This window comes from Poecilia reticulata, linkage group LG13 (genome assembly GCF_000633615.1).
Source record: "Poecilia reticulata strain Guanapo linkage group LG13, Guppy_female_1.0+MT, whole genome shotgun sequence".
Taxonomy (NCBI): domain Eukaryota; kingdom Metazoa; phylum Chordata; class Actinopteri; order Cyprinodontiformes; family Poeciliidae; genus Poecilia; species Poecilia reticulata.
In genome coordinates this window covers 4,468,809-4,495,188 of record NC_024343.1, presented here as the reverse complement: position 1 = coordinate 4,495,188, position 26,380 = coordinate 4,468,809, and the positions used below count along the sequence as shown (strand labels likewise).

Sequence of the window (26,380 nt, the reverse complement as noted above, 5' to 3'; positions counted from 1 at the left end):
AAGTGGCTGGGGAGAGGGAAGTCTGGGCCTCCCTTCTGAAGCTGCTGACCCCGCGACCCGACCCCGGATAAGCGGAAGAAAATGGATGGATGGATGGAGGCGCGTCTGGTTTACATTCAAACTCTATGTGGAGGTGCGTCGAGGGCTATTGCGGCACTCCTTGAGCATCTAGCGGGGCGCCATTTGAACCGTTTGACACATCCAACTCTCTACATAGACTTTGAATATAAGCCAGACTTGCCTGCGCTCAAAACGTGTTTGATGTGAATCCACCATTAGAATGTTCAATTCCACTGGTAACAATGACATCAGCAGTGATGACATCACTCTTTGATGCATCAAATGAATCTCTCTCTTGAGTGTAGCACACAGACTGTTTTTTCAGACCTGTTCCTTATAAGTTGCAGGAACTTCTTGAAGTTCTTGTAACTTATAAAGTTATAAAACTTCTACAGGAGCATTGTTAAAATTATTTGAAGGCACAGAATCAGCCCAGTACAGGTTCACATTCTCAGATGAGAGAGACTCACCTTAGTATAAAGTTAATTTCTCAGTACTGGAATTGCACCGAAGATAAATTAGTTTAATCAAAGTATGTCATCAATATGTGTGCATGCCATGTACTCCATCTCAAGTCCAGAGCATGCTAGGTTTTTGTTGCTTTTGCCACCACTAGATGATATGCATTTAAGGTATAACATAAATAGCACTATTCAGAGATGCAATGAGTTTATAGGCAAGTGCAAGGCAGTGCGCTAGTGGGGGGCAGTGAAATGCTAATGTTTGTGCTGATGTTAATGAATATACTGCAGGTATGCAATTGGCAGAAATATAACCTGAGAAAAATCCCCATAAAAACATAAAAAAGGCTAATATTGCCCTGACGTGAGAGGAACATGCAAGTTTTTATTTTGAAACTTTCAGAAAGCTTCATTTTAATTACCACACTGATTCAATGTATAACAGTGGTTTGTTTAAACCAGTCACATACAGCCCAAAAGAGCAATTACCTGATGTGAAAAATGTGAAGGCTTTTATTATGAAATTTTCAGTAAGCTTAATTTTAAATGTCCACACTAATCCAATGTGTAACAGTGGTTTGCTTAATCCAGCTATATAATGCCCAAAACAGCAAGTAGTTATAAATGTCAACTCTGCCCTAATCTGTCGTAAGTAAGTGAGAGTTCCACCATCATTGTAGTTCTTAACTGCCAACTCAGCCCTCCTCTGTGTTAACTGAGTGTTCCACCATGTTTGTAGTTCTGATATTCTGTCCTGCCCTCTGTATTAAAGTGTTCCACCATGGTTAGATTTACAGAGATGGCGTCTTTGTAGTCCAAACCAGCAGCTCTGCCCTTCTCTGTGTTCTGTTGCTATAGTGATTAATCCTCAGCTAATTGCCGTGTGTGTGAGACAGAGAGGTGGAGAAAGATTTCTATCTTTATGAGACACCCAGTCAGTTTTGATGAAAAAAGCCGTCTGAACAACTCCTTCCCATTCAGGAACCGTGAGACGTATTCGAAAACCATTTGAAGAGTATGAGAGGGCTATTTGTCGTCTCTGATACTTCCGTGATTCATATCTGTAGCTCATTCACAGTAATAGCAGCGATGAGAGAAAGATGGTGTGCGCTGAGCTCTGAAATTTTTCTGAAAAGTCTGAAAATGAATGGCTGAGAGCCTGAGGTTACCCTGTCACATGATTTCGCTCTGAAGCACCTCAACAGAAAACAGTTAGCCCTAGAGAAATTTTGAAAACATTTTACAGGAGCAGGCATGCATATCAATGTCATGACCGACTTTCATACAAATAGAGCGATTTTTGTAGGTATGAGGGCGATTTCAAAATTATTTTGGGGTCAAAAAGCCACTAAGTTTCTCACTCTAAAAAAGCGGCAGTTGGTGTCAGTTGCACTCTAAGGTTCGGCAGTTGGAAATTTCGCTCGGTTTTCGCTTTTTACGTCACCATCGTAACTCCGATCCCCAATGAAAATAACAGCAATCATGGCGGGAATGACCCGCACCTTTTTGATACCATTTTTGTGGCTTTGCAAGGCAGTCACTGCCCTTCCCTATGTAATGCTATGGCAGGCCCCAAAAATAGACTTGAGTTGCTTTTGAGAAAAACAAATATTTTGTATCGTAACAGTGTTCAAAAACCAAAGCTCTGCAACTCACCCTGACAAACTTTCCACCGTTTTCTTTTCAGTGATACAGTCTTAAGCCATTTAGCCATTATTATCACACAAGGCTTCGGTAAGCTAGCTGTTGCGTTGCACTTTGAACTCGCTTCACCGCAAATATATGGCTGTTTACGTGCAGTACCTTGCGGACCACTACGGGGCACCCGCGGGCCACCATTGGTCCGGAGACAACAGTTTGAGAAAGACTGTGTTAAAGGAGTGCAAAGATTAAACCCTGATGTGTGTTATTTAAGTTATACAGGCTTTAAGCACAAAAGGCTTTGGATAAAGTTTTCTCTCTCAGTTGACAGAACAGAACATGTGTGTGGCACACAGAGACTGTGTGGACTATGTGGAAAACAGTCTTTGTAGAAAAGAGAGCAAGGAAATAGCAGCAGTAACAGCTAGGAATGATCAGACTTCTCTAACATAAACATAAATGTCAGAGTTGAAGGTGACGAAGGCATAACGGAAAGCCGAAACACCTTAACCAGCATAAACAAATAAATAAATAAATAAACTCTGACATGTCTTGATGACAGCAGTAGTAGGAATAAATTGTGCCAGAATCACAATGGACGCTCTATTCTACCTCCTGATCCATGTCAGATTGGTGTAAAAGAAAAACAACAATAAAAACGAATATATAACGCTACAAATTCACAGACAACTCCCTAAATCTGTTTCCACACCAGACCTTGAGCTGAAAACACGATGTGCAGAATGTGTCCAGTTTGTTTGAGTTCATTCAATTCTGGGGCCACGAAGCACAAGCATCCCCAGCTTTAAAGAACCTCTCTGCATATCTAAATACAAGCTTATTGTAGAGAAAATACATCATGTTCCAGATGAATATGCCCACAGAGAACATTTGCAGTAGCATCATTAATGCAGCTACTCTATTTTAACCAAGGACGCAAAACGACGCCATGTCCCAGAAATCCCAAGCAAGAATTTAGTATTTATTTGCAGAAAATGAAAATGGTGAAAATATCGAAAAAGATACAACGCTTTCAGACTTCAAATAATGCAAGGAAAACCGGTTCATATTCATTTAGAAAAACAGCAATATTTTAACTCAGGAAGAGCTAAAATATTGCAAAAAATAATATTTTTTGTAATCTATTTCAGAAAGTGAAATTCACATATTCCATATATTCATTACACATGGAGTGAAATGTTTCAAGCTTTCTAATTCTTCTTCATTTATCAATGACCTTCTGCAGCTTATCCTGGTTGTAAACTTTGTCAGTAAGTGTCTGCTGGGCCGCTGACTGAAGCCAGCAGTCTAACATCTCTATCTTGAAAATCACTTTTGTTCTCATTTTTCAGAGAAACCGAATTTCGGGTTTCAATTTGAAACACACAAATCTGTGTGTGACGAACATCTGTAATATCACCTTTTCGATTTCATTACATAGAAAATGCGTTGATACGTTGAAACGTCTCAATGTATCAAATGTGAGATTTGATACGTTGAGACGTAATGGCTTTTCAAAAATTCAGCCGCCACATCTCTTTGTAGCAGCAGCGGCGGCGTCCTTGTTCCTCTGGATGGTGGCAACCGCAGAATACAATGTGTCTGGACTTTAACTGGAATGGAGATTTCTGCAACCCACCTCTTGAAATCCAATTAATCAACCCAGCGTAGAGGCGGGAATGGATGTAACACTCCATCAGACTATGGCTGTAAGAAGCTCTGTATTTGTAAAAACTAATAAAGACTGAGGTGAGGCCCCAAATCAGAGATCAATCATGGAAATTTGTTTTCAGTGCTGAGGGTGAGCCTGGTTATATGCCATGAAGTAATTTCTCTCAAAGGTTTACTAAAATAAAATGGTAGGACTGACCAAAGCAGTATTCTATTAAGTTAGATAATCCATTCAATTAAATATGAAAAATAAAACAAACAAAAAAAAAAAAAAACAGAGAGAGGCAGGAGAATATGGGAGGTAGCATTGATATGTGGAGAATTTTCTCTAAGCCTTATAAGGCTGGACTTATTCTACTGCTTTGGTGAACATGTTAAAAAACTAATGTGCAAAAGAATCTCTGTTAAGATTTAATCTAAGATGTACTTCTGCTTACGTATTATGGCCATTATAGATAAAAAAAAAACACAAAGAAGTAAATTTCAGCCCAGTACAAGTTTGACATTTTTAGATTTATCTCAAAGATTTTCTAGAAAAAAGCAAAAACAATTCTAAGCTTAGAAATTTTGAGGACATTTGTAAGTTGAAAATTTGATAGAAAGAAACTGAAATTTTCCAGAAAAAAGTCAAAAATGTTAAACTTGTGGACATTTTCGGAGTTTGAAAGGACAAAAGTTTTTAGGCTTTTTTTGACTGGTAAAAATTGAAACTCAGTAGAATTTGCGAATGATGAGTGAATTTGCATTAATAGTTGTGATCCTAGAGGGTCCAATATCTGCTTTGACTTTATGCGACTTTTCCTTTTATGCTTCCCAAAAATTTTGGTTAGCATGTAGATGGCATCTAATGGCTGCTACGGTAACGTCAGGAAGCCACTGTTTGCCCTGCGTTTCTCTAAAGTCTTTTACTTACCATCGTCCTCACTATGTGTGACGGGAGGAGAAACACATCCAATCTGGAGAGCTTTGGCTAAGTAATCAATATTTAAACCCCAGGAAAGAGGAATGTATGGATTATTAACAGCTTAAAACTAAAAAAGATAAAATGTTTCAGCAATATTCTTCGGTTTAAAAGTTTTTGCACAGGTAGTTTTTGATAAAAACAATTTTTTTCCTCCTGGGAGTTTTTATTCCTTGCAAAATGGATACTTTATTTTGTTTTTTGGGGTTTATTTGGTGTGCAAGTTTACACCACTGCTACAGAAAAAAGAAAATTGATTCCTTATAGCTGTTTACACGTCTTTACATGGTTTACCAATAGATTGAAGTAGAAGTTTAACAAAACAAATGTTTTAACATTTATATCACGCTTATGAAGCCACACATTCAGTCCTCTGCTTGCTTCCACACAAACCCTAACACACTGACAGAGGAAACACTACATGACAGACAGACAGCTAGACAACTCAGTGACAGCTGGATGGAAAGGTAGGCAGCAAAAGATATGGTTTCATAGCAGAATGCAAATTGCTCACATCCATCCTAAGCAATGGTTAGACTTCCCAAAACTACACTGTGCACTTCGTGGCAGGTTTTACACACTACCTGAAATATTAAGCTTCCTGGAAAACTTGAGAAGACAAATTAAAGCAATTTAACTTAAAATCTCTCAGGACTGTCAGAAGATTTACAGTTTGAAGAAAATATTAGGATGAATTAAAACATGACGGTGAGATATGTGGAGGTTTGACTGATTCCTGTCTTTAATATAAATGGATCATTTTTAGGTTTAGAAGCAAAAGAATCCAACCTTGATGTTTTTCTGTTTCATGTTTCACAGAAAACATACTTTGAATAAGTTTAAGGGGTTTTTATGTTTCATAGAAATAGATTTCAAAAAGAGAATGAACCATAAATCTTTGATAAACCTCCAGAAAACTGCAAAACAGCCGAAACACAAAGTTAAACATTTATTTGTTTAGATTTGCCTTTGATTCATAACAACTGGAACACTGATTATGGTGATTATTATTCTAGATGAATTTAATGTTGGCATTTGACAAAATATAACGCTTATTGGTTGTTTCGTAGTTGGTTATTGTATATTATTATTGTAAAGAACTTTGAACTGCTTTATTGCTGAAATGTGCTAAATCTGAGTTGCATATTTAATTATAAATTAATATTAAAAAGAAGAAAACAAACAGGCTTTGTGCTCATCTGCGACGTCTTTATCTAAATACCATTAGCTCAAGATTTGAAGAACTTTTTTGAAAAGTAAAGTGAGTAAATATTGTCAGAGACAATGTTTCTGTTTAGTTTAAGAATTAAATTAAAGTGGAAGCAAATTTGCCGTAATAGGTCTTTAAATAATGTGTCATTCTCCTTACTAACATGACAAACAGAGGTGTGGACACGTTGGAAATCCGACATAAACCCCACAGAATACTCCTAACTGGAATATCTAAATACTTCTCCACGATGATAACTGTATAAAATGCTTCTGATTGGCATGTGGAGGGATGTGTCACTAGAGTTATTTTGCAGTCTGCCAGAAGTCGTCAGTCGGATTTTGTCACTCCAGTTTCCAGCGGCTTCAAACAAACACCCAATGCTGCTCCGCATATATATTCATTTCCCTAATTTGTCAACACACTATGTTTGGAAGAATTTGAAGGAAAACATCAAGTAAACACGAGGCCACTGCTTCAGATATAAAAAGATCTTTTTTTTTTTCTCAGTTTGAATTCTCGACTAACATCTTTCACGCCCCAGAGAAGAGTGATAATCGCACACCGCCCTTATTTTAACCTGCTCAGCGACGCTCGGAGGACGGCTTTCACCCGGGGTAAACTCAGCCTGCTGGGAGTGCATCCTGCCATATTCTGCAGAGCATTGGCGGCTGCAACGGTTTGAGTGACTCACCGACAAGCAGGCTGACAGGCAGACTCAGAGCGCCCACACCCAGACTGGTGACAGCAGCCACCGCCACCGTGTACTGGACGTCAGGCAGCAGACCCGTCAGCAGGATGGACAGAACGGAACCGTCCACCGTTCGGTTTATCTGACTCTCCGCGTCGCCGGACAAACACCAGACCTGAGAAGAGACGAAGATGAGCAGGAGTTAATGCTTGCTCCTTCAGTACGAGACAAGGCGGCTCTGATCGTGATGGGTTTGAAAAAGAAAAAAAAAGGACATAGCTTTTAACTGAGCTTTTTGTGCTTTCATATATGGATAGAGCAGAGAATAAAAGATGAAACCAGAGAGAATCTCAGGAATTTTGATGGTGTAAATGTGGAAGATTTAGGTCAACAAGTGGCTAAATCTTTTCAGATTAAAGCTGCATTATGTAACTTTTATAAAAAAAGAAACGTTTTCTTACTTATTTGTTAAAATGGTTTGCTTAACATGACACAGATAATCAGCAAAAAAATCAAGTTCCTATGCTTTCCCTCTGATATCCTACTGCCATCTGCAGAAACATACCGCTTCATCAGAAACAACTAATCAGAGCCCAGAGGAGGGTTTTAGCGCTGTCAATCATCTTGTGTGTGTGCTATGACCCACGATGCCTAATTACAAACATTAGAAAAAAACTTTAAAAACTTTAAATACCTCTTCTTCCACATCGCAATTGTGCGCTACCTTGTGTTAATCTATCACATAAACCAAAAACATCCGTTGGGATTTAATTGGGATTTTAAGAGTGAAAACATGAAAAAGCTAAAGTGGTGTGTATACTTTTGCAAGGGTTCATTTCAACCAATTTTCTTTTATATTTATCCTAATCAAGCTCTTTAAATTTAAAGCAAAACTTAGCCTGAAGAAAACAGAATCAAAACAGAAGATCTCTTCTTGAATAATATCATTCCTCATCGACCAATTCAGTCGATAAGGACTAATTCTAACTGCAAAATTTCTTATCTGATAGGAAACAAAAAATAGAAAGAATAGAAAGGCTTTTTGTCCCGCTTCTGTAGATTAATCAGCCCTAATTTTGTCACGGAAATTTTTATCAGTAACATAGCGACCGCAACTCAGATTCTTTCCAGCGTCTGCTATATATAATCTGCATATCTATCTACATTGATATTCAGGAAGCGACTCTTTCATTAATTAACCTTTTGTGAAGTTCTGCGATGAAGTCGCTGAAGGTTATAATGAACATCTGTGCCGCAACACCAAGCTATCTATTTGGAACGCAGTGCTTTTTTATATTTAAGGCTTTGATTAACAAATGCAGCACATGGCTCCTTGGAAATGAGAAACTTTACAGGATTTGGTTTGATCCCTGCCTTCTGCTGATAAACATTAAAATGAGCTGCCTTCTGTTTGTTTCTACGTGTGTTGGCAGATGGAAAGAATACGTCAAAAACGATAGAGTTGAACTTTTTCCTGGATTAGCAGCCTGGTGATTAGTAATCAGTGTTGTGCTAATGCTAATGGACAGACAATCAGGACTCTGTTTTTTTTCTCTCTTGTTCTCCGCTCAGCAAACAGATGACAGGAACAGTAAGTGTTTAGCAGACAAACTGATGACAAAACAAGAACTGGCAGCACACGAGCAGCAAAAGAGTCATTACTAATTGTTAATTACAAATCAGTGCTTTTCACAACCATCTCAACAACAGCTCCGTACACCTCTGAGTAAAGCCTGCGTAAAAAAATATGCAAACATCAAAGAGCAAAAAGACCAGCTTGTTCTGTTTTGATTGGTTTTGCTAGTCTGATACCTCCATCACACTCTTATGTGTCTTACACTTCTTTGTAAGCTTTGCATGAGTAACACTCCAACATATTCTACATATCAGATAATGTTACACAGCTAGCTAAGCTAATTTTGTGGACATTTGGAAGGGTTTGGTGCTCTAACCAGCACATCTATACACAAGAGATGTGTATATGCTGTATGTACAAGGAAAAAAAAAACTTTTAGTACAGTGAATCTAAAAAACATGTTGCAGAGAACACTCGATTTAGTAATTCATGCTACGCTATGCTCCCGGGCATTGGCCCACCTTGTACTCTAGGATGATCCCAGTCTGAACGTTATGAAGCGGTGGCTCCCAGGAGACACTGATGCTTGAGCTATTGGTGAGCTGCACCACTGAAACAGCCTGTGGAGGGCCACTTGAGACTAGAAAGAGGAGAAAATTTTAAGCTGAAATGGGTGAACAAGTGTTAGATGACAGCAGTATATCTACAAGTCCATGTTTCTGCATGATTTCTGGAAGTAGCTGACGTAATCTGTTGCATTGTTGGTAATCTCGTACCCTCCTCAGGGGTCCGGACCAGAACCATGAGACTGTCATGGCCCTGTAGCTCATTGAAGTAGGGCCGTATCTTGACTTCATACTCCTTCTTGCTCTGGAGATCTGCTAACACCACGCTGTAGTCGGATGTCGCCTCCACATCTCGGACCAGCCAGGAGCCCCCAATGATCCGGTAAAACACGCGGTAACCCTGGATGTACCGGGACTGACGGGCGACCTGGAAAGAGTTGGCAGGAAACAAACAAGCACGTCAACCACCTTCCAGCAGTGTTCGGGCTTCCACGGATCCAGTTTGTTTCATGCGCTGTGTGAGGGAGTGACTGAAGCTAATGAATGAGGATTAGCGTTGCCGTTCGCCATTTTGATAATTAAAACATCTCCAGCCACGAAGTGAACTCACAGTCCAAGAAATCCTGGCACTGGTGGGAGAAAGAACCACGGGCTTCTGCAGGTAGATGGAAACCTCCCCCAGCTCTCTCTGAACTTGCCTGTGGTCCACGCCCTGCTCTGTTGGACTCCCATCTGACACCCCAAAGAAACGAGATCAAGCCAGAAAATAAATAAATAAATGAAAAATCAAAGCAAAGCACAGCTGAACAGAAGCCATTCAGCAAAAGATGAAAAAAAAAAAGAGGACGAACTTGAAATTCAACATTGCTCATGGCAGAAAAGCACCACGCTGAGAAAGCAATTAGTTATGACACTGCACATAAAAAACAACTTCTTAAAAGAGCACGGCACATTATCTCTGCTCTACATCCACTATCTTTGTTTTTCTTTAAATATGCAAAAATGGAAGTGCACACTGAGGGAAATGGACAAGTGTAAAAAGCAAAGGATTTACTAAGAAAGTGAAAACGCTCCTGTTTTACAGGAAATGCAGGTTTGTTTGAGGTCAATGCAACATCTTTCCCACACATTTCAATAAATCTGTTACAAAAAAAAAAACACGGAGAAAAGTTCTACAATAAGTGTGCAGATTCTTAAATAATCTTAAATAATCCCATTTAAACTGGGATTGGTAGAAATTTGTTAGGTCCTGGTGACACCCACAGAGTTACAATTCTGGACTTTGAATAGACCATTCCGAAACTAAAATTATCCTCTCCATAAGTTTTTCTTTTTCTTTTTTACATTTGACTACAGTGGTGGCTCCAATGCAAACCCAAACCCAATAACTAGATGAATAAATGTTGAATAAATGTTTATTTTTTCTTTGTGCCACCCTATTTTTTCATTTTTCTTTTTTTTTTCTGGCCTGCTCTTGCTTCCCTTAGGAAAACCTTCTGGGGCGCCACTATTTGAAGGACATAATGGTAACACAGAAAAACAAAACTGCCTTTCATGTGGTTTTTTAGCACCACCTGGAAGTTTTGATTGCTGCTCATTTGGTGATGTTGTATACTTATTTTTGTTAAGCATGCTATTTATTTAAATCAGGTTTCATCAGAGCACATTCACCTACCCACTTTGAAACCTGTTGTCTGACCTTGATGTTTTATGTGGAACAAAAGACTTTCTGCCTAGCAACCTGGCTCCTTACTCCAGATTGGTGAAAACAGGAGTTTGTTGTCAAAAGTAACACATAGTTGCTACTTCCACAAATCTCAGCTCTTTTGTTGCTGTCGGCCTCAGGGCAGCCTCCCTCTCCAGTTTCATTCCAATGTCATTTTCAGACAAACATAAAGTTAACATATCAATACGACCTGAATTATTCGTACTGCTGATTATTTCAATTCAACAAAAGAGTTTGTTTCTGATACTTTTAAAAATAATGATAATAATTTCTCTTGTGTTTTTGCATATTTTAACCGAATTTTCATATCCTTCTCAATCAGTAGACAGCTTTAAATTGCATTATATTATTCAAACCCTTCCTAAAGTTGCTGACCTGCATTTTGTATTTTTCCACTGATATTTTTTTATTTCTATAAGATCAAACTGTTTAACACTGAAAGGAGTAATTTTTATCATCAACCTTATTTTATTTTCTTCAAAGAACTCTTTCAAATTGTGAGATTACGTTCAGCCACAAGTAGATGTTGGCAAAATACAAATATCACATTACGCATAAACCAGTGGTATTGATAACTTAGGTTCACAATGATTATATGGTATATTTTTGTGCCTTCTTCTGATTGATACATTTGCACAAGCTCCTTTTTGATCTTTGCTCTTACTTTGAACTAAAAGATGTTTTTCAGCAAATGAAAAGACGTCCTGTCGCAGCTGGACTTTAATTGTCCCTCATTAGATCATCTATATTTTAGGGAAAGTGTGCACTGAAGAAAACTAAATGCTGAAATTACATCAACAAGTGCTCCAGCGCATAGTTAGTTTGGGAGTACATACTTATCCTATTACAGTGACGCAGTGTTTTATTATCCTGGAGTTGTGCAGAACTCAACTCCACAAACTGGATTTTTTTTTTACAACACTGGCGTTATTTTACATCTAAATAACTCTGCATTTTATCAGGTGTGTGCAGATCGGTGAGGGCCTCACCCTGAGTTCGGACCGGCTCAGAGATCGGACTGGGGTCGCTGAGGCCGTAGGAGTTGACGGCTCGGACTATAAACAGGTAAACAGTGTTTGGGAAAAGTCCAACAACCGTGTGTCTCTCGTGCTTCACGTGGTCGGCAACGGTTTGCCAGGTGCTGCCCACCGACTGGCTGCGTGAGAGAAAACACCACAAAGGAAAACGGGATTATTAAAACTTGTTTTTAAAATAAAAAAAAAACATTAGCCTTTTCTATTACAGGTAAAAAGAAACTGAATGTGACCAGAATACTAATATGAATCCCTTCGATCCTAATCAGGAGGATGTTTTCCACCCAAAAAAAGAACACACATAATCAAACAGACTCTAATATCCTGGGTTTTTCAGCTTCGGTAATTTATCGTTTCATCTTGATTGACATGGGTTTGAGCACAATGGTTAGTTCTGCCGGTGATAGCACGGACGGATGAAATTGGAAAAGTCAGTGTCAGAAGGAGAGATCTGAAATTCACATCCTGTAAAATTTAGTCACGGCAGTCGTCCCGACAGATAAAAAAAAGAAAAAAAAATCACACACTCGAATCTCCTGAGACTGAGACCGCTCAAAGCAATAAGTCAAGGCGATAGGGTGAATTAGTTCGAGTAAAGATTCTCTTTAGAAATGTCTAACAGAATTTCTTTCTCAATTGTAGGGAATGATTGTTGTACTAGAAAATTATAAAATACATTAGAAAGAGACACTTGAAAAGCTGAGAATGAATAAAGACTTTGAATCCATCACTGAATGAAGCATTATTATGTCGCTGTCATTTTTCTACCCCGTCAAACGTTGGTAACAATCAAAATAATACACATGCAGAAAGATATATGACCAAAATCAATAGAGAAGCTACAAAATGACAGAGAAGGCCAAAATAATAACAAACAATAGCCAGAATATAGAAAAGAATCCTGCGTCATGCAAAATAATCTTAGCAGGTTGTCAGTTAATGCCGTCGGGTTTTCTTAGTTTTGTCATTTGGCTTAGTTAGGTTTGTTGTGTTTAGTGAATTGCAGAAGTGGTTTTCACTTCACCGAAAACAAGACTTAAACAAAAATTGACTTTGTAATTGGACAACTTGAAAGTTGGCCTCTGTCCCTTTAAGAAGCTCCTGCTCTTTCTGAAACTCCGCCTTCATTGTATCATCACAATGCTTTTCATTGCACCATTTACAAACATTCTTACGAGCTTTGGGACGAATAGCAGCTTGCACAATGAGCTCAGGAGATGAGAAGCTCCACCAGGTGTTTGATAAGTCCTGCTGCCGCTAGTCTGGAGGAGCTGAGTGACGGTGGGTTTCTGAGAGGCAGGTTCTGCTTGGCGGAAATAGGCAAAGCTTTGTGAAAACAAGTGCTTAGGCACCCCAAAGATTGCCATGGGAGACTCAAGGGTTTCTCATGCATGAAATAATGAAAGCAACACTCCAGGTATTTTTTTTGATGAGGGAATAACATTATAAAATGATATAAAACTAAAAAACGTCAACTTTCCATAATAACCACCTTTAAGGATTCCATTTTCAGTGATGGCATAATGCAGTCTTGGTTGTGTCACTTAGGAGAAAAAAAAGTCTAATTTGTGTACCAGCTTATAGAAGTACAAGAAATGTTCATGTTCTTCACAACTTTCAAATGATTCTCACACTTATTTAGATCCTTTAAAATGAGCAGCACAATCTTTGCTGGGTTATATCCAGCCCGTCTTTATTCAGCCCAGATAAATATGCTGAAAACTCCAGTTGTTTAGCCAGAAGGTCTCTTTTCAATTTAGCCGGTGAAAAAAAAAAAGAGACAAAATTGATTCATAATTATTCCACCAAAACAACCCTTTAGCCACATTCAGATCGCTAAGACAAAAGGCATAGTTGCTTTCTCTTTGCCTATTCAATCGTAATTTGCCTGAGGGGAAGCAAAAATAATTGTCCATTTGCCTTAACCAGCAGGCAGAAGGAATCGGCATCTTAAAAACTCAAACAAAATGGTACAACTTGACTTGTTTGTTTCTTCAGTGCGCTGACTTTCTCATCATTTCTCAGCAAGAAAGTGAGCAAATATGACTAATTCCCGCACATTCTTTAAGTAGTTCCTACTGAATGAGCAAACGGATGAGTTAAAGAGTTCATCACTGGCTTCTCGAATCTTTGAGATTCTTTTTATCTAAAAAGCACACGGCAGGTCTCAGCTTGCAGACAAAGTTTTATTCTTTCCTTTATTGCAGCAGGTTGACTCATGAAGGAGTCAGTCGAGGAAACGGCAGGTTGGTGCCGTGGAAAGATACAGGTGCTATCAAACAGCGTGGCCCTGTTTCACATTTTTCTCAACTCTGTGGAGAGGAAAATAGTGAGGTAATTACAACAAGCAGGTCATCGCTTTTTTCCCTCCATTCCTTATCAACAGGGGCATTTTTTTCTCACCAAATGTTCTCCGGAGGAGCAGTACTGCCATTTAAAGTGTCCAGCTGAAGGTCTAAAATGGCTTTTAAGTGGCAACAGTGGTTGGTTTCCTATAAAACTCAACCATTTCAACCAACTCCTTGTTTGTGAAATTTGTGAAAATCTCATTAACATTTTTTTTCCTAAGAAGTATCAATGAACTGATCATTTAAAACTTCCCAACTTAATAGAAGAGGCGGCTTTCATGTTATAAAACTGGATTAAAAAAACAAAGAAAAGCAGACAGATATACATCCATTTAAGAAATATTTAATAAAAACAGACATTACTTGTTTTATGCCAAGAAACTAAAGTAATACCCAGACTTTGGAGGTCTTGCAATTTTAATATTAAAAAATACAACAGAAATTTTTGGTTCTTTTTGCATCCATATTGATGAAATCCATCAAATTTTATTCGTAGAGTAAATTTCTAACAATTTCATGTAAACAAAGAGATCCCCAGAGAGAATAGCATTTTTTTGACCCAAATCTATATTTTCTGAAACAGATGTCAGTGATACAGCATTACCTACTTTTGTCTTTGTTATATAGACAACCAAAACAAAAATTTCTGGAAAAGAACGACGTCATAGACCTGCCATGAAAGTTTTATGTGCACTGTACACCCAATATTTCCACTGCAGCATTATAGCGCCACATAAGGGCCTGGCATAGTCACTACAGCACTTTGGGCCATTTCAGTAGTTTCGCGTCTATCGGTCATCTAGAAAACAATACTGTGGTGTGTTTAATAGATTAGTAGAAAAACAGCTTTGAAAGACATGTTTTGTGCAGAAAAGGCTGGAAAAGCAGCAGATGCTTTAACTTGCACATTAAATGTATGATACGTCAAAAATCATATTTTTGACACATCAAAAATGTATGATTACTAGATTACCAGGATTACTATTAAACTAAGACTGAAATGATAAAGACTAAAAAATGTCAGTCAAAACCATGGCTTCAGAATTTTTGTTGGATGTAAATTAAAAAATGATGAGCCATATTTGCATTTTATATAAGACAACAAATGCTGTTGCCTGTAGGCTTTGAGGGAATGCATATCATTTATGTTAGAGTAGAACATATTCAGAATGAGATGGCCTGGATGATGGCCCTATGTGAAGAACTAAAGGGAAACCAGTAGTCATCCCTGATGTACCCCGAAACCTAAAGGCAACTTGTTTTTTCAGAAGCTCCGTGAACTTATTAGTAATGGTTTTCTTCCTGTTAGAGATGTCATTGGTGGAAAAAGCAAATGCAATGAGATCAGAGACGTGGAAAGCCAACAGATAGTCATAAAGTCACCAGCCTCAACCTCTGCAGCTTCAGCCAAGCGACAAGGTTGTCGACACAAAAGTCTCTTTTATTGAAGACTTTGAAAATCTACAAAAATTATACATTTCATCTTCAGATAGGGTTAGGGTTAGTATGTCGCTGTATGAAAATGCATCCACCTATCTACAATTTTCACACCAATATGCTACATTTCCACTGCTATTACTCTCAAGCCTTTGAAGCTTACCTTTGAGGATGCATAATTACTAAGAGCGGGCACAAAGGGTTTGTTTAAGAAGTATGAGCATAAAAAAAATGGAGGAGAGTCCTTGAAACTAACCTGTGGCTGTGAGTGGTGCACCGGAAAATACAGGCGACATCCCAGAAAAACAAGCATTTACAAACCAGTTTCTCTGTGCTGAAGCGTGCAGGAGTAGATGCATTCATCACTAACTGAATTGTTTTTCTATGTCGGGAGAGATGTATATGTGTGTGTGTGTGTGTGTGTGTGTGTGTGTGCGTGTGTGTGTGTGTGTGTGTGTGTGTGTGTGTGTGTGTGTGTGTGTGCATGGGTGTGTGTGTGTGCAGGTGTGTGTGTGTGCAGGTGTGTGTGTGTGTGTCCGCACTCTGTATTCTCTGTCTTGCCACTGTAATGAGTGAACTCCCCGGCTTGGCATGCATACCCTCTCTGGATCGCCCCAGGACAGGACAGAGCTGCCAGTCTGACCTCCACAGTAATTGTCTGCTCCTTCATTCCCTCTCTGCCTTTCTGCAGCCCCCCGGTTGGTTGTTAGAGCTGCTTTGGCTTTCCCCAGGACACCGTGGCTAAACACTGGAGCAGCGAGTGTCACACTTCCTTCCCCCCCAACATAACTTAACAGAACTGCTTCCCCCTTAGGCTGAGATGAGTCATTTCCCAAACTCTTAATGGCTCAAAATGAAGGAGACTTCATTATCGCGGAGCAGTAAGTCAGAAAATCGGAGCCGGAAGAAAAAGCGAAGGCTTAACTTGAAGAGACACTAAATCATCTTAAAAAAAAAAAAAATCCAAAAACCAACTGCACGAAAAAATAATTGTTTACTTTTTTGTTGTACACTGCTTGTACTTAGCACTCTTTGCACTGCATTTTCTACACCACTGCACACGGTTTTTACAATGCAAGCAGACTCACCAGGATAATTAATGTCCCCTTGTTTTATCAGCATTGCATTATGAACATAAAGCTCTGAGTGCACAATTAAACCTCACCTCAGAATCTGCATAAAAGTAACAAAAGCCTTGAACGTCCATAACCCTGTCAGCAGATGTAAAGACGAGGGTCTTAAAGTGAGTAGGAAAAGTTTCTTTTGTTCAAAAAGGGCATTAAGTATGAATCAAATTCCAAGAAGAAAACTGTGAAGATAAATCAAATGACAGCAGGTTGTTATGTGGGATGCAAATTGTTTTGATTGTAGGATTTCTACAATTCTGTACAATTCTGTTAGCTATTCTGTCAAACCTAAAGCTACTCTCACGATCACACAACGGTTTCTTTCAAATGAATGACTGCAACAACTGAATCAGCAACGTCTGTGTTTTTCCACCAATAATAAGTCACTGTTATTTTTTCCAATGGAACTGTGAAAAGTATGGTGACGTCTAACATAAGGATGTCCCAATGTCAGTAGACCCAAGTGATTGAACTTTTATGGCCGAGAAAATGTGTCCTCCAGCTTTACAGACTCAAAAAGTAACAGCAAAAAGTCAGAAATAGACTCGTGAGTATTCACAATCTGAAGCTGACATTTTCTTTATGGTGCCAAACCATGTTGTACCCGAGAATAAAGGAAGAGTCAAAACTCAAGACATAAACTTCAACTCTGGCTGTTATTAAATTTTGACACTTCTTTTTATTAAACTATATAATAAGAGGGCAAGATCTTATTGACTGCCAATTGGCAGCAAGGTTTTTACTGATTCTTCTTCAAACATTGTGTCAGTGAGGTATTTTAATTAAGTACTATCAAATCTAAAAGTAGAAATAGCCAAGACTGAACAGAAACAGATTAAAAGCTCATATAACTGCAGGATAGCTTGGAGTTCAGGAATAACCTCCGACGTTAAAAGTCTCGTTTCTACTTTCAAACTCTTACCTAAAGGCCTCGATGACGTAGGAGGTGACAGCGTCTCCGCCTTCATGAGGATTGGACTGCCACGTCAGAGTGACGGTGCTTTTGGTCACCTCGGTAACCACGGGTTTCTGCGGCGGTCCTGGAAGCTGGATGAACTCAGACGCTCTGGATCCTGAAGAGGCTCCTTCCTCTGCGACACAGAGACGTGACGGTGGCTTGGATCATCGGTTTGGCTGAAACCGGTGCGGATTCTCTCGCGTTAAGTCAACAGACGGGGCTCTTAGATGAAGTGTGTGAGTAGTGAGAAAGTGTTTTAGTAAAAGTACCTCTGACAGTCAACATCCCGCTCCAGCTGGATTCCCCCGTGGGACTGGAGGCGACGCACGTGTACATCCCAGAGTCGGTGTCCTGTCAAAGAAAAGCTAAAGTCCATCAGAGAGACCAGCAAGTTTATCCTAATAACTATCTCATTTTAGAGTTTGACTTTTTTTTGATGCTTCAGGTGAAAACGATTAATCGAATTAATTGTAATTAATTGATTGTTGAAAGACTTGTCAACTGATTCAGTAATCGATTAATCATTAACTGGAGAATACAGACTTTTAAAAAGGCCATATGCTAAAAATCCATTACAATCAAAGCATTAAGAAAGATAAAACTGTGCTATATATATATATATATATATATATATATATATATATATATATACACCTTTGTCTGTGAAAAAACACCTTTGTCTGTGAAAAGTGGTTAGATGAAATGTCTGAAGAATGTGGCAAATTTTATCCGACTGATCGATTAATTGCCAGAAATACTTGATAGAATAATTGATGATTGAAATAGTTGTTAGTCGCAGCCCAACTTTTAACAAATCGTTTTCATTTTCTTCCCAAGCTGGAATGATTATACAGCATACAACTTCCATTTTGCATACAACAAAAACAGATATGTACAAATACTGTACAAAAAGATTTTTTTCTCTCTCATTCTGACTTCAAATTTGAGTAAACTTTTTCTGTTTCATCTCAATCAGAATTACCAAAATACATGTTGTTTGGTAAATGCCAGAATAACCATTATTATACAATATATTTTGTACTTTCTTTTAGATTCAGAAACATGGCAGAATTTCCTTAAACAATTGTTTTTTCCCCGACTGACGCTACAGCTAATATAACTAGCTATGTTTATTTGGAAGATCCATTCGTGCTCAAGCTTTCACTTCCTGTCTGGTAACATGAGATGTTCCTTTAGTGTTGCCCATATGTTTTTTCTTCATGCTGCCATCTACGTTGTGAAGCGCAGCCGTCCCTCTTGCAGCAAAACGCCCCCACAACACGATGCTGCCACCCTCGTATTTCACAGTTGGGATGGCGTTCTTGGGCTTGCAGGTTTCCCACTTTATCTTCCAAATGTAACAATTATTTTTGGCTTAAATACTCCCATTTCACGCATGTCAGCCCACATGACACGTCTACCAAAACGAAGTCTTTGTCCCTGAGTGCATTGAAAACTGAAACCTTTATGTTGATTTCAGAGTAATGGCTTTGTGTTTTCATAGTGACACTCTCCTACCAGATTCAACAAGCATCTTTATAAGATCTTTTGCTTGCTTATAGTTAATAATTTTTCAAATTGTTGTCAAAACTAGTTTAGTTTTGAATTGGAATTCAAAAGAAATACAAAGATTGTACACCCTAATCTTGTTTTGTTTTGGGGTTTTTTTTTAGAAATGATTGCAGCTTTGCTTTGTATAATCAGGACACACTCAAAAAATAATGGTACAGCAAAATTAAAAGCATGAAATTCAGGAACGGTGATGTGGATTGTTTTTTTTTCCTTAGCAGACCTCTGACAGGAATGGACTAAAGAAATTTCATAAAAATAATTGTTTTAAAGAGAATGCTGCACATCAGACTCTAATTCTGCTATTCTGTAAAAAGTCACAAAAAGATCTGGTTCCAAGCATTTTTTCTTGTCAGGTTTTTATAATTTGTCCATCACAATAAAAACAAAAAAAAAGTATTATTCTGAAACAATTGCTCCCGGTTTTATTTTGCGGATTACCTTTTCTAGTCCGTAATTAGAAGCAGTGTCACAGAAATCAGTGTTTCTTTGTGAAACAAATGGACCATCTCTTCTTAAAAACAACAATTATGCTAATTTCTAGAATCAACATTAAAACTCATTCGTTCCTGTTTTGGAATCGGAAAACAAGCTTTTCCTTAAAACAGATGCTTATTTCATAAGAAAAAAAAAGTGACAATTCCTTGTTTTATAAACCTGTGTTGGCTTATTTGCTTGTTTTTTTAGCCGGTCACTTTGCGCTAAAGGGGTGAGACTCTATCAGAGCAGCAGCCTGTGGAAACAAAGCAGACATGAAACACATCAGAAAGCCCAGCAGAGCTGAGGGCAACTGCGGCGCCGGGTGATAATTCTGGATAGGTATGTGACTGCCAACACGCCGCTCTCTGCATGCACAGGCCAGTGATCCGCTGCTGGGAGAAGCACTGCAGACTCCAGCAGTTTTAGGTGAAGCATCCCTGAATTCACGTAAACACACCCACAGACGTCACCTGACGACCAGAAATGTCGACGTGTTTACAGCTGTCTGTTAGCAACGGATATAATGTGACAAAATGTTTGAAAGAGTTTTAAAAAAAAGGTTATGATTACTTTCGCAAGCTACTAACTTGGGATGGAGAATCGTATTGATTCACATGTGAATATTTCTCGCAGACAGCAGGAAAACCAATTATATTTGGTTTTGCTCTGTTCACCTTCACTCTATAACTTGAGTATACTTACTTTAAATCATTTTTTATTTTGTACCATTTAAATTGCCCTTCTTTGTGACCTATAATACAAATTCAATCAGTTCAAATAACCTTTCAGTCTGGGTTCAAACTCATGCTGCTTTTCCACTATTGACCCAGTAAAGTGGTCCCTTATTTCGCTACAGAAACACAAACACTTACCATATATTTTATGCCTAGTTTCTAGCGTAAATATCTCAGTGTGTTTGAAACTAACTTTCAAGTAACTTTTCAGCAAGAAATAGGAGCCTATTTTAAATAAGTAATTTCATAATATGAATAAAAAAGTTGTAGTTCCACTGGCAGATTGTTTCGCTCATAAGACATTTTTCACAAGAAGAGAAAAAAAATCTACCAGTGGAACTAGTACTTTTTAGTAAATATGAAAGAATTACTGACTCAAAACAAACTCCTATTTCTTGCTGAAAAGTTACTCTTAAGTTATGTTTGTCTTATTTCAAAGTGTACTAAGATATTTACATTAGAAACTAGACAAAAAAATACCTGGTAAGATATTGTGATTGTGCAGTGTTGAATCTTCTGGGTTCACATAATTACTTCAAGTTTATTATTGTACCTACCAAGCACAGCTTGTTATTTTTGGTAGGTAATTATTCCAAGTTTGTGCAGAGGAAGGCAGAGAGAGATTTATAATTAATCATCTGTTTTGCAAACGGGAGCAAGAGGAGTTACGAACTGTTTGAGGTCGTGTTCTACAGGAATACATAAAGGTGTTATCATTTTATAACACATCTTGAATGAAAGAGCCATATTAAAAAAAAAACAAGCAAAGTTTGTAACTTCAAGTTTCAGTTACTGTTTTTTATGACAGATGTAGTTTTATGAACATTTTAAAAGACTAGCACTTTGATGTAGGCTTTCCCGACCACTTACAGTTTTTATTTATTTTTACTGTATTTTTTGTTGTTGAAATTACGTTAATGTTTTTATGTGTGTAGCCGACGCCCAAAATGAAGGATTGTAGCTTCACTGTTGAACAGTGAGATTTATTGGAAGTAAACCCTGAGTTTCACCATAACAACTGAAAACACACACTAAAAATAACGTTCACCACTAAAAATACCACCTTTGATTCAAAACCTATACCCTAGTTATTGATTACAATAAAACAAATTCACAATTTCAATCGATCAACATTAGAAATATCCTTATTTACCAAACAAACAAATCTTGTGTCTCTATCAAGGTGGCTGCTAATAACAAGACACATTTTTATAACGCTGCTGCAACTCGTCCTTTTCTGTCGTTAAGCTGCCATTACAGTGGAAGCTCTCTTATCAAAATAAAAGCATCAAATCAAAAACCAGAAGTCAACCATATATTATACAAAATAAAACGAAGTAAAGGCAATAAGCGCTAAAAAGGGAATAGAAAGAATAAGGAACTTAATTTGGGGTGATTTACATATTGTGTTTGTTTTATTGGACTTCAAATGGAATTTAGCACTTTGCTAAGTGGTATATTTCTGGCAATACTGTATGTTCACTAATATGTGCTGTCCCATTTATAAGATATGCAACTGTGATGAGAAATTATTTTATTCTTTTGGAACGTACAGAATGTGTACTGCACATAAAAAAAAACAACAACAATCTACAATATTCTTTTCAGTCAGTGTAGGAAATAGTAATCGGAGTGCTTTTCTCCTAACTTATTCTCCTCTCTCATTATGAAAAATCACAAATGAAATCCCTTCCCGTTCCTCTCTCCCCGCTCCAGCTTCAGAGCCCCCAACCCTAACCAGCCTGCCTGTTTACATTATGAGCTGTGTGTGTCTTCACACTCGAGCGGCGCTCGTGGCGTTTCTCCGTGTACTGGCCAGGAGCCAGTCTGCTGGAACCACCGTCGGACCATATGAGATCACCCTCCGCAGCGCTGACCTCTGGCTGACAGACAGCTCAGCGTGCGGCAGCAGGTGAACTTTTTTAGATGACTCCAACTACTACTAAAATATTGATGCGCTCGTAGGGGCCATGAGCAGGGTGAATATTTTTAGGCGTTCTCTTTCTCTCTGTCTCTCTCTCTCTCTCTCTCTCTCTCTCTCTCTCCCTGTCTCTCTCTCTCTCTCTCTCTCTCTCTCTCTCGTCATCTCCGTTCCCCCATCTTTTTTCTCCCCCCCCTCTCTCGACACCGCACTAATGCATCTCTTCTGTTCCATTGAGCACATTGGCGTGGCACATTCCCCCTGCCTCAGCGGTGCACTGGACCACGGCTTAATGCTCCAACTTCGCTCCCCGCCACTGATGAGAAACAGGGCGGTAGCCGAAGAAGCATTGAGATCTAATTAAAAGCCGGTTTCGATGATTAATCGGCTATCGATTAGTGAAACCAATTCTGTATATTTTCCTTTTTTTTGCATACGCTCCCTGACCTCCAGGTGGGGCATGCGAGACAAAAACGAGGGGCGTGGTGGGGGCTTCTGACTCCTCTTCCATCAACGGAGAACACATTAGCATTAATAAACAAGCGCCTTCATTAGCATCACAATTACACACCGCGTTGGTACATAATTGTGCCGGAGAGATAATGCGGCGCCTTGGTACGGCTGGTCTTTGAAACCCTGCCTCACCTTAATTTTGCCCGGGAAAATAGAGTTTCTGATGGAAATGAGATAAAACCCAGTCACTGGGTGGGCTGCAGGGAGAGGTGACAGCAGGTCACAGATGAGACACTCTATTATTCTTTAGAGTTTTTTTTTTTTTTTTAGCTTCTATCACCGATTTCCTCTCTGTCGAAGATGGGACGGACTTAAAAAGAATCCTTTTCAATCCCCCCTCCCTCCTTTTGAATGAAAGCGACTACTGCACACACACATACGCACACATATATATATACACACCTTTAGATCTGCAATTTGCAGTGTGCCGTTCTCCATCAAGGTCACTCGGGGTTTATTTCCCTGCAGCCTCTCTCCATCTTTCTCCCATGAGATCTTGACTGAGGTGCCTCCAACTAAGCGGCAGTGCAGCTGTGCCATGGCCCCCCGGGACACGGTCTGGTTGGCCGGGCCCTGCCGGATGATCGGTGGGATACGACCCGAAGGCCCTGGCAGTTTAAACGGAGAGGATGAAAAAAATATATATATTTGCCCCCCGCCAAATTTATTCTGTTTGTACTTTTTTTCTTTTATCTCAGCTAAATGTTGAAAATCCTCAACTCCTTTTAGAGTCAAACACAGTTAGCAAACACAAAATGCGGTTTTCAAATAAAGAGCAGAAGAAGAATTCCCAAGATTTTCCCAAATCAAAATGGTTTCATGTGAGTAAAAAAAAAGCCCCCTAAAACTAAAATCTACTTGTGCCCCCTTTGGAGATAACAGCTGCCATCAAACAAGTTAGGGCACTCTCTCTACCTCACTGTGAAGGCATTTTGTCCCACTCCATAATCCGCACTGGAGGGTTTCACAGTACAGCCGGTTTGCATAAGGTTAAGCCACATCATTTTAATTGTCTGTAAGCCCAGAGTTTGACTAAGTCGCAAAAAACGTCCTTTTGTTGAGCTGTTAGAGACGAACTTGCTTGTTCTCTCTGGATTATTGTCCTGCTGCATAACCCAGGTTATCTGTAGCTTAAGGTTGTTTCCTTCAGGGGTTTCTGCTGTAGATTTTGCTCTTTCCTGCATGAACACTGACCTTAACTGAGGCAAGTGAAGTCAGGTGTACTCTAGGGTTTGCTTTGGATCCTATTTTAAACCTCCTGATGAGACACTGATGCCCTCTTTGAGAAACTTTGGTCTGCTGACCAATGCTCAGATGGTTCACCACTCTTCCATGTTTTCTCTATTTGAGGATAGAGTGACTCACTGGAGTTCTGAAGCCTTAAAATGCCTTTGCTAATCTTTTCACACTGCTAGATGTAACTTCATTTCTCACCTATTCCCAAATTTCTTTAAAACAGGGCACTTATGTGTGTTTTCAGCTTTATATGTTTATATGTTTTTATATCTGACAGTCCAGTCGGTTCGATTTTGATCAAAATTTTAGCATTCGTTAAATTTTCAGATGGTGTGGTTCTCTTTCCCACTGCGTTGTGTCAAATGAAACAAACTCTTTGACAAACCTGTTCCTCTCCTCACCTGTGGTGGCACTGCACCAAGTACCACTGAAGGAAACGACACAAAAAAAACCTCCAAGAAAGACTGAGCGCAACTTCACAAAATGTAAAAAGAATGAAGTGGTGTCAAATTTTAGCGGTTGTAGGATTTCTCTTTTGTCGTTGGTAAAACAATATGGGCCATTTCTCCCGCTGGTACTGGACTCATGTTTGTTTTGATTGTATTTACCCACAATGCCCTGTGCTACAGTCCACTTCCTGCTTTTGGAGTGGCTTCCTGTCCATCTAAATTCACAGATGATTTTTTTTTTTCTCCACACAGGCCTAAGTTGGTTGTTTCCACAGTGAATGTAATCTTCATTTGAAAACCAAATTTTGTATCGGCTTGGGTTAACATTAAAATAGTTTGATGATGAGCTTCAACATTTATATGTGACAAAACGCAAAAAGAAAAAAAAAACAGATCTGAGAGCAAACTGTTTATCACAGCACTATATTTTAGTGGTGCTATCTCCATTCTGCAGTGGCATTTAAAGCAGAAAATTAAGGACAAACACATTTAGAAGACTGAGGGAATGTAATTAGAAAGTTGCCAGCTGTAAAATGCGCAAGGGAAAAAAAAACCCTTCAGATGCAAACAGGTAGCGTTTAATGGGCTGCATAAAGAGGACAGAAGAAGGCATAAATCTGCCGTTTACAAGCTGCCTGAAAAAAAACATTAGGTCTAGAATTCATTGCTCATCCCTTATGGGGCCTCCGACTGTGCCCTCGCTCTATGAACCCCCATTGTTGTGCACTTACTAAGTAATTAATGTGTTTACCTTATTAGCTGGTGGTGAAGAGCAAACCTGGCAATATGACCCTGTGGGTCAAAAACGTACCTCCTTCCACCTCCAGCAGAGCCTTGGTCAGCACACTTCCTGCCACGCTGATGGCCTGGCAGACGTAGAAGCCCGAGTCCTCGGGGTGGACGTCCGCGATGATCAGCTCTCCGCTCATGGAAACGGAGTACCGACCAGACTGCGATGGTGGCTGACCGGGAAACAGCAGCATCTGGACACATTGATGCACAGGCCGAATGAGAAAGATTGTGAAGATTTGGTCAATTTAAGACGTTATGAAGTTTATGAAAAAGTCAAAGGAACGGCAGAAGCTGAAAAAATCTCCCTGTTTTTCTCAGTGTATTTAATTGGGATTTAATTAGGATAGATCAACAAAAAATATGCAGAAAGTCAAGGCTCAGTCAGATTTGGTGGAAACAACAAGGATGTTCCCAGTTCTGTTCACAAATATCATCCCCAAAGCATACACCATGCTTCATTGTGGAAATAGTGAATTTAAGGTGATATAAAACATAGTTTTCTGCCTCCTGTAATATTTTGAATGTTACATTTTGCAAAACTTAGAACAGAACTTCCAAACATTTCCATCTCCTACATGCCCAGTAGCAAACTGCAAATACGACCTCTGATGGCTCTCCTCTTGCTCTCTCTTCCATAAGGGTCAGATTGTTTTACTGAAAAACCACCGGTTGCCCCGTCAGCAGATTCCTCCACCTGATCTGCGGCTCCAGATTGATTTAAATCGTGTTCTTTAGTCTCCATTACGCTGTTTGTTCACGAATGTTTTCCAACAAACCTGCACAGAACGGCTGGATTCATGCTAAAAACTAAATTACACTCAAATGAACTATTTAGTAATTTGGTGCTTGTGAAGGCAACTAAAACTTGATTTTATTGTAGGGTCTTACTGTAAAGTGAGCAGAATACAAATGAACGCCACACTTTCCACATTTCTGAGATTCCACGTTTAAAAACACACACAAAAAATGCCTTTTTCATTTCTTGTTTCTTTCTCAACAGATAGAGCCTGATGCATAATAACTGCAGCTTTTGCATCAGTCAAACCTGAACTACATTTTTCTACAGTGAAAATTTTGATTAGCAAAACTTCTCCATCGTGGAAAAGAAAAAGGGAATTTAAAGTTTTATTTCTCTAAAATCTAATGAATTAGCTCTTTTTGTTGCTGGTAAGGTGTAAGGATGGGCTTCGTCGGGGAAAAGTGTCTTTTGTTCTGTTAC

The 26,380-nt window shown here is 38.9% G+C and overlaps 1 protein-coding gene across 4 annotated transcripts in view; it reads right to left on the bottom strand.

The window, feature by feature from the left end:
• The window catches only part of LOC103474211 (roundabout homolog 2), a 101,346-nt gene that overhangs the window by 22,135 nt on the left and 52,831 nt on the right, over positions 1 to 26,380 (bottom strand). For all 4 annotated transcript variants that reach the window (XM_008425015.2, XM_008425017.2, XM_008425019.2 and 1 more), the window contains exons 9-17: positions 25,181 to 25,352; positions 23,087 to 23,292; positions 17,737 to 17,818; positions 17,432 to 17,600; positions 11,553 to 11,719; positions 9,448 to 9,569; positions 9,048 to 9,264; positions 8,793 to 8,911; positions 6,699 to 6,870 (exon numbers count right to left, since the gene is read on the bottom strand). In XM_008425015.2, the coding sequence (XP_008423237.1) occupies positions 6,699 to 6,870; positions 8,793 to 8,911; positions 9,048 to 9,264; positions 9,448 to 9,569; positions 11,553 to 11,719; positions 17,432 to 17,600; positions 17,737 to 17,818; positions 23,087 to 23,292; positions 25,181 to 25,352 (1,426 nt within the window). The remainder of the gene's footprint in view (positions 1 to 6,698; positions 6,871 to 8,792; positions 8,912 to 9,047; positions 9,265 to 9,447; positions 9,570 to 11,552; positions 11,720 to 17,431; positions 17,601 to 17,736; positions 17,819 to 23,086; positions 23,293 to 25,180; positions 25,353 to 26,380) is intronic.